The sequence below is a fragment of the Mytilus californianus genome, unplaced genomic scaffold, assembly GCF_021869535.1.
Source record: "Mytilus californianus isolate M0D057914Y unplaced genomic scaffold, xbMytCali1.0.p SCAF_11, whole genome shotgun sequence".
NCBI lineage: Eukaryota > Metazoa > Mollusca > Bivalvia > Mytilida > Mytilidae > Mytilus > Mytilus californianus.
In genome coordinates this window covers 27,283,689-27,292,839 of record NW_026262593.1, presented here as the reverse complement: position 1 = coordinate 27,292,839, position 9,151 = coordinate 27,283,689, and the positions used below count along the sequence as shown (strand labels likewise).

Below are 9,151 nucleotides of genomic sequence, written 5' to 3'. Positions count from 1 at the left end.
ATGTAAAGATAAACATTTTATTAAAAATAAACAAAATAAAAAAAAAAAAAAAAATTGTTGATGCCGAAACCCGGACCTGAACGGAGAAATGAAAAGACCTGAACAGACCTGAAAATCTATGGTCGGACTTATTCAAACTTCAATAAATTTTTGAAGTTCAATGAATTTCCTTCAACTTTAGATTTTGTTAAATAAAAAGTTTAATATTTTGTTAAAATGATAAATTTGATAATGAAAAATATGTTAGGGGTGCCAAAACTCGGACCTGAACGGGGAATTAAAAACCTGAATGGACCTGAAATTTCACTAATGAATATATTTTTCAAACTTCATTTCCTTTTTTATTTTTCAAAACATGTTTAACCCGCCACATTCTGTAAGTGTCTGTACAAAGTCAGGAGCCTGTAATTCAGTGGTTGTCGTTTGTTGTTGTATGTCGTATTTGAGTCATATTTGTTTTTCGTTTATTGTAAATTTTATTGCAAAATTAGTACATGAACAATGTTTAGGTCTTGTAACAAGATTAAATTGTAATCCAATTAAAAGATTACAATGAAATGTTTATTTAGACCAATGATCCAATTATCACCTAACACAAGGTGTGAATTATAGACGGCACACGTTCGTATAATTAATACATTACAAACGACGAACACACGTCTTTAGATTACATGGTTGATGTGCAAATGATACTTTTATTTTCAATATATAAATATAACAGTTTAAAACCTGTTGTTATAGAAGTTTATATAAATACAATTTAAACAAGTTAATTTAGTTTTGAATAATTTTCCACCGACAATCCTGTTTTCCCTTCAGCCGGTCCAGGTTTCAGCATCAACATGGTATTTCGTTATTTTAAATTTTTCTCTGTATATAAAATTAGTCTTTCTCTTCAACATAATCTAATTTAGAATAACATCAATTGAAAAACAAGTTAGAATAAATCTACCAAAGATGTTGCAGGTCCATTCAGGTCTTTTTATTTCCTTGCTCAGGTCCAATTTTTGGAACCAAAAATATTTTTCATCAAATTCTTTGTCATTTTGATAAAATATTATACTTTTTCTATAACAAAATTCAAATGTAAAGGAGATCATTTGAAAACTAAAAAAGTTATGAACTTGGATAAATTTGACCCGAGATTTTCAGGTCAATTCAGGTAAATTAAATTCTCGTTCAGGTCAAAATTTGGCAACCAAAACTTATTTTTCAATATTGAATTTTTAATATTAACAAAACATTAAACTTTTTGTTTAACAAAATCTAAGGTTGAAGGAAATCCATTGTACATTTAAAAAGTTATTGGAGATTGAATAAGTTCGACCATATATTTCCAGGTCCGTTCAGGTCTTTTCATTTCTCCGTTCAGGTCCGGGTTTCGGCATCAAAAATTTGTTTTTATTTTATTTTGTTTATTTTTAATAAAATGTTTATCTGTACCTTTAATAAAATTTTAACTTGATGAAAATATATTTGTAAAATAAAAAAGTTATTGTAATTTGAATACATCGAGTCGTATATCATCAGATCTATTCAGGTCTTTTCAGGTCCACATTCAGGTCTTTAGTGTAACCCATTTTTTTTTGTAAAAGGGAAAAACCAAAAACGAAAGAGTGTTTGAGTTGATTTTTATTAAAACAAAATCAAGTAATGTTAAAAATATTGATATTTTACAAACGATAAACAGGTAAGAAGGAACAAACAAATGAATATTTTGCTCTGATAATTAGACTGCTTTCCAAAATTGTGTTCATGATTTGATTTTTGATAAATTGCTTTCTTCTGGCACACACAGAAAACAATTAAAATAGCCTTGCAAGACGTGATAATTATTTGGACTAGGAAGGTTTATGCATTTGTCATATAATATGTCCAGAAATGTGTCCCAAAGTCAACATGTCAGAATTTGTAACTGCTACATGAGAATACACCTTATCGCTAATCCCGCTTGACCCGAGAATCAGTCCCGCTCGAACTTTTGACGTCATACAACAATCACTTTTCCATTGTGGCGTCAGATATTTTCTATTATGACGTCAAAATTTTACGGGAACTTGTGTGATGTCCAGTAATGGCGGACAAATAGCGATAAGGTGTATGTTTACACTGGTGACAACAGTAACATTCACTATTTTAAGTTTATTTCATATACAATGTATTTGAGGTACAGAGTTTGGTTACGTTCTCTTTTTACAAGCATTTTTTTCATGGTTACAATGATTATGTCACACTCTAGTAACACTTGGTTAATTAAAAAGAATCAACAAATTGCTTGGTTACATTGGTACATTCACTTTTAATACTTATTATTAGAAGTACTGTAAAAAAAGGCTTCATTCCCAAATCCAGTTACAGGGTTACACTATAGTAACACAGGGTTTCACATTAAATTAGAATCTGAAAATTTCCCAGTTACATTGGTTACAATGGTTACATTCACTTTTATAATTTATTACAAATTACTTTTTTTCAAAACAGGCTCCATTCCCAAATCCAGTTACAGGGTCACAATGGTTACTTCTTCTTATGTCCTTCCAATCAAAATTTTGTTTTTACTGGTATTAAAAGATTTCAGTTATTATATACATCTGATAGTTTAAAAGGTAAAATGATTGAACATTCCAACCCCCATCAAAAATCAAACTCATGTATATGAATAATAGGAGATGTGAGTTAAATGTTCCAATCAATGATAAAGAATAAAATCAAAGGATGTTATTGTCTCACATGAACTCTCGTTTGTTGTAATGCTGTTATTTTGCCTGGTTCTTTCAGATAGAAAACACCTGTCTTTGAAGTTTCAAAGGGGGGGGGGGGGGGGGGGGAGGGGGGCCCCCTTTTGTGGGTAAAATTTGATTGCTTAATTAGGAAATCACTGGAGGGGGCCCCCTCTTATGGCAGTCAGTGGGCCCCCTTGTGAAAATTTCTTGGATTGATTTGATAGAAATTAATTTACATACAGTCTTTTATTCATACGTGTACTTGAATGGTATATCCAAATAGGTCTTACATTTCTTTTCATTTGTGACTAATTAAATATTTATTGTTTTACCATCAAGTTCATACAATTTTTTTCCAATAATTTTTGTCGAGCCTTCGACTTTTGTCGAAAAAGCGAGACATAGCGATCCTACATTCCGTCGGCGTCGTCGTCGTCGTCGGCGGCGTCCACAAATATTCACTCTGTGGTTAAAGTTTTTGAAATTTTAATAACTTTCTTAAACTATCCTGGATTTCTACCAAACTTGGACAGAAGCTTGTTTATGATCATAAGATTATATTCAAAAGTAGATTTTGTAAAAAAAAAATTCCATTTTTTCCGTATTTTACTTATAAGTGGACTTAGTTTTTCTGCCAGGAAACATTACATTCACTCTGTGGTTAAAGTTTTTGAAATTTTAATAACTTTCTTTAACTATCCTGGATTTCTACCAAACTTGGACAGAAGCTTGTTTATGATCATAAGATTATATTCAAAAGTAGATTTTGTAAAAAAAAAATTCCATTTTTTCCGTATTTTACTTATAAGTGGACTTAGTTTTTCTGCCAGGAAACATTACATTCACTCTGTGGTTAAAGTTTTTGAAATTTTAATAACTTTCTTAAACTATCCTGGATTTCTACCAAACTTGGACAGAAGCTTGTTTATGATCATAAGATTATATTCAAAAGTAGATTTTGTAAAAAAAAAATTCCATTTTTTCCGTATTTTACTTATAAGTGGACTTAGTTTTTCTGCCAGGAAACATTACATTCACTCTGTGGTTAAAGTTTTTGAAATTTTAATAACTTTCTTAAACTATCCTGGATTTCTACCAAACTTGGAAAGAAGCTTGTTTATGATCATAAGATAGTATCCAGAAGTAAATTTTGTAAAAAAAAAATTCCATTTTTTCCGTATTTTACTTATAAATGGACTTAGTTTTTCTGCCAGTTAACATTACATTCACTCTGTGGTTAAAGTTTTTAAAATTTTAACAACTTTCTTCAACTATACTGGATTTGTACCACACTTGGACAGAAGCTTGGTTATGATCAAAAGCTAGTATCTAGAAGGAAATTTTGATAAAATTTTGTTCCGTTTTTTCCGTATTTTACTTATAAATGGACTTAGTTTTTCTTCCAGTCAACATTACATACATTCTGCAGTTTAAGTTTTTAAAACATTTATTAGATTCATAAATTATCCTGGATTTTTACCAAACTTGGACAGAAGCTACTTACAATCAAAAGATAGTATAGAGAGGAATATTTTTATTAATTTTTTTCCTCATTTTTGTTGAGCCTGCCCTGCGATTAACACCAAAAGTAGGCGAGACACTGGGTTCCGCGGAACCCTTACGAATTTTTTTTTAATGCAGTGCAATGCAGTATTAACATGTTTAATCTTGACAAAAATTGCTTCACAATTTTAGAAGGAATAAATACATTTGCTTTGGAGTTACTCCTCTTTTAATGATATCCAATGTAATTATGTGAAAGATGAGTATGATAAAAAAATATTAATCTGTGGCATTTTCCATTTTTTTAGAAAAAAATATCAAACAAGACAAACTACTCTTAACATGCATAAATTAATTGAGTGTAACCAAGGATTTTTTATGGTAAGACTATATAAATCCTTGGTGTAACCTATTATAATTCTTATATGATTCGCATATCTACAAACTCAGGAATCTGGTTGGTCTATTGAAATGTTTTCCCTGGTTTACACTTCGATTGACCATGTTGCTGAAACTATTTTGTAACCTAAATATTAACACTATCCAGATGTATCTGTGATATATTCATGCAAGATACACATGTTATGATGAAGGGAATCTTGGGGTTCTCTTAACATGCTTAAAGGAAGTTGAAATAGAAAGAAAAAAATTACAAATGTTTTGGTATAATTATAATGAAATTAATTAAACTCGTTTGTTTTACAGGTTACAATATTGATGTGTTAAAATTGAACGAAAACAAACTTACAATATAATTGTGAAAAGACTTACTGATCAATGTTGTACAAAATATATTTGTCTGAATTAGTTTTATATGAGTCCTGCAGTCTAATGAATTAGGTTATTGGTGTTCCTACTGTCTGTATCAGCTCTTTATAATAGTGCATCTGACGGCTTTGTGATGCAAGTACATTAACCCAGCCTAAATAACTTTGACCCAGACATATCACCAATGTCATAATGAATGAATAGATGTTAATAATGTTGACCCGAAATTATCAAGTCATCTTCAGGCTTGCTGGTAAAACAAAGAGAAACACTAGCTTCTGTCAAATACAATCTGATAAGGGAGCTACCATTTGATTTTTATGGGGGCTAGGATGAAAAATTTTGTCCTGCATTTTTTTTTTAGTTGTAATCTCTGTCCTGCATTTTTATTTTTCACTCTATTCTGTCCTGCCTTTTTTTTTTTCATTAGTTTATCCTGACTTTTTTCACATAAATTATCATCCTGCCTTTTTTTTTTGCCAAGTTGCTCATCCTGCTCTTTTTTTTATTCAAAACTCCTGTCCTGCCTTTTTTTTCAAATTTCATCCTAGCCCCACCCCCCATAAAAATCAAATGGTAGCTCCTAAACCAATCATCAGATTCTCGTCATATTAATATTGTTAAATAAATATTTAGTTGCCAATCATTGATGTCTTTCTCTTACATTTTACAGTCTGATAATTATATAAATCAAATTGTAAATAGTGATTTATTATATTTTGTTTATTTCAAGTAAGAAATCAAAATGGTAAAACAGACAACAACATTGGGAGATGGAAGATCTGCAGACAGCTTCAGACCACAGGATATCCAAGTACCTAATATAGTTGTTTGGGGTAAGGATATAAATGATTAAACTAATTATTTATTGATAAATTTAGAAATCATTAAGAAACTAAGGCTCTGTGAGAGAGTGAGGTAAAGTTGACCTTAGACACATTTTAGATTTTTTTTTGGTCATAAAGCTCCTCAAATATTTAAACATCCTTGGCTTTAAAAGTTCGGCTTTGAGTTTTCCTGATGAAGGTATTAAAATTCTGAAATGTGCTTCAGATTCCCCAAATTTATACTATAAGTGTTATTTACATTTTCAAGCACTGGGTTGATACTGTTGCTGATTGACGGCTAGTCTCCAAGAGTATCATCAGCTCAGTATTCATTGCTTAGGTACAGATATAACAAAAGTTATAAAAAGATTACGGGTTCTTCCATTCAGAATTTTTGTTTTATTCTTCAGAATCTACTAGACAGGTAGAGAATTGGGAATTAGCCTATGTATCAGAAAAAATAGCAGAACAACCTAAAAACCAATGGAGAATTAGACAGCAAAGTAAGAATAAGATATTTATTAGTAGAAAATCTAAACAATCAGATTGCTACTAAATAACACAAATAAACAATATACATTTACAAATATGTAACATTTAAAATGATATGAAAAAATGTAAGTTGACTCTCAAGAGTAAGTAATACATAACCTTTCCTTTATTCAGGTAGAACTTATCATTTTCTTTACATTAGGACAGGTAATTGGTGCTACCCTTACACAAGAATCGTAAAAGTGGATGCATTCAAAGCACTTTTTTAAAACGATGAATTTTCATTGTTCTGCATATTACAATTATTTTACTTATTTAAATGAGTGGAGTTACACTCCTTTTGCCTCATGATACCTGTAAAATAATGCCTCATAATACCTGTAAAATAATGCCTCATAATACCTGTAAAATAATGCACTTAAATCATAGAAGTGGTTTGCCTTTCAGCATGTTCAAAATGTATTCAGAAAGCTAAAATGATATTTGGATTTGATTAAATTGGAATATTATTGCATTTGATCTTTTACTAGATAAGAATCTCTTGACATCAGTCATGTCAGTTGTCAATTAACTTTTTTTTTAATCATAATGTTCTGAAACCACTGGGCCCTTTGGAATAAAATTTTTGTCTGAATCATTCATAGGGTTTACTCCTGGTTTGCCCACTTTTAACTATACCAATTATCTATTAGTAAAGAAAACAAAAAAGACAAAAGGTTTAATGAGCATACAATTATATAGTCTGTTCCAACTTAGGTATATAGTTTATCAATGTTTTCTATATATTCAAGTATTTTTAATTTTGTAATTCCATTTTCATTCGTATAGGAAAATAATAAATAAATCGTATATTTTTTCTCACAATAATCTAATATCAATTCAATCGATTATTTAACATTCATGTGAATGAATGAATCTTTTATTTTCATAAACTAAATACAAAGTTACAGAGAATGGTACATATATACATGTTTACACAAATAGACTTACTACATGCATGTGTGAAATACTACAAGTCAGTTACATATTTTAACTAGGAGGACATACTTTCACCATAATAATCTTAATAAATTTACACAATTTTTCTAATTGTACAATATTTGTTGAATTGAAAAAAAACATTAAATTTGCATATGTTTGGATTTTTCCAAAAATAATTAAATAACAAGTTTGTTCTGTCAGTTTTAAATGCTTCTCAAGTCATAATGTAGTGGTATTCGTCACCAATGTCAGTTGAGTTACAAAGATGGCATACTCAATCTTCTCTTGCAAGACCCGGCCACCTTCCCATCTCAACTGAAAATCGGTGACTACCACACCTAAATTTGCACAATGCATACAAATGGTCATTTGACAAAATATTAAAATATTTCTTAAACTTAATTTCTGTCTTAAAAATTCTATAACATAATCCACAAAAACAAGTTCTCTTTTATTGAAAACATAATTTATATAATATATGCACAAGGAAATAAATAAAGCACTTAAAAAAATAGTTTAATAAATGAAAAGATATTTAAATTTAAATGGCTATTTATTCTAACTTAAAGCTTTGGTTTCATTATTTTATTTTTTCTAGAATGTACCAACAATTAAAACTATTTGTTGATAAATTGTAAAGAATAATAAACATTTTTGTTGATTTTTTTTTATATTTGTCAAATTCATTACTTTTTCCTGCTTAAAACTACAATGTATATCAAATATAATTTTTTTTTTGCACATTTTCTTTGATTTAATAGCAGAATATAGTATCTTTTATAAAATTAAAAGGTAATATAAAAGGTAAAAAATATGACTATAATTTAGAAATAAACTATAATTGTTAAAACAACAATCTCCCCTATGTTTACATATGCATGTAATTAAAAGTGGGCAAACCAGGATGACACCATTCATAGGAATTGTTTTTGTTAATGCCCTCAACCAACCAAAATGATATGTCTGCCTTTAATATAAATTTAACACAGATTTTTATTATTTTCTCTGAAGTTTTTATGGTAAAATTATTATTTGATGGTGAATCTTCCACATTTATGTTAGTCAGGGAGTATTTCAGAGCCCTGGCAATAAAAGAAGATGTGAGGTATACATGTATACATCGATGAAAAATAGACAGAAACCAAACAACACAAAAACAATATGCGTCTAGATGTAAACATATATTTTTTTATTGCTGAACATCTTTTATAGTAAAACCAACATTAACATTATTAATGTATTTTTATAGTGGAAACAATATATGGAAGACAGAAATTAGAATATTTAGAAGACAGAGATAGAGCATTAAAAGGAGAAGTATTTTACACATGTTTATTAAAGTGGAAAAGACAACAAGAAAATGGACTTGCTCAAATATGCAAATTAGCACAGCTTCTGAGAGAGACAGGATTTCTAGATGTTGCAGAATCACTACAGCCATGATTATGATGATATTGTTTACTTTTATTTTCTGTATATATTATAGACAATAGTAAAATGTATGCAGATATAATTGTTTTTTTTTTGTTTTTTTTATTTAATTTAATGACAGTTTTTATACGACCTCACACAAATTTTGCGGTCGTATATTGGTATGACGTTGGCGTCGTCGTTGTCGTCCGAAGACACATTTGTTTTCGCACTCTAACTTTAGTTTAAGGGAATGGATCTCTATGAAATTTTACCATAAGGTTCAATACCACAAAAGAAAGGTTGAGATTGATATTGGGGGTTATGGTACCAACAGTTAAGGAATTGGGGGCCAAAAATAAGCATTTTTGTAACTTCCAGACATAACTTGTGTGTTAGTGTATGAATCTCTCTGACATTGTACCACAAGGTTCCATATCACAAAGG

At 29.6% G+C, this 9,151-nt stretch overlaps 1 protein-coding gene across 2 annotated transcripts; it reads left to right on the top strand.

Annotated features, from left to right (window-relative positions):
* The first annotated feature begins 1,580 nt into the window (after positions 1 to 1,580).
* LOC127719827 (uncharacterized) lies at positions 1,581 to 8,807 on the top strand. 2 transcript variants are annotated; one of them, XM_052226141.1, is made up of 4 exons: positions 1,581 to 1,690; positions 5,728 to 5,830; positions 6,232 to 6,324; positions 8,544 to 8,807. In XM_052226141.1, the coding sequence occupies exons 2-4, from the start codon at positions 5,740 to 5,742 to the stop codon at positions 8,735 to 8,737; spliced, it is 378 nt and encodes a 125-aa protein (XP_052082101.1). In that variant the 5' UTR covers positions 1,581 to 1,690; positions 5,728 to 5,739; the 3' UTR covers positions 8,738 to 8,807. The 2 variants fall into 2 exon arrangements, with proteins under 2 accessions (XP_052082101.1, XP_052082100.1); XM_052226140.1 differs by having other exon boundaries at positions 1,590 to 1,690; positions 5,732 to 5,830.
* The last annotated feature ends 344 nt before the right edge of the window (positions 8,808 to 9,151 follow it).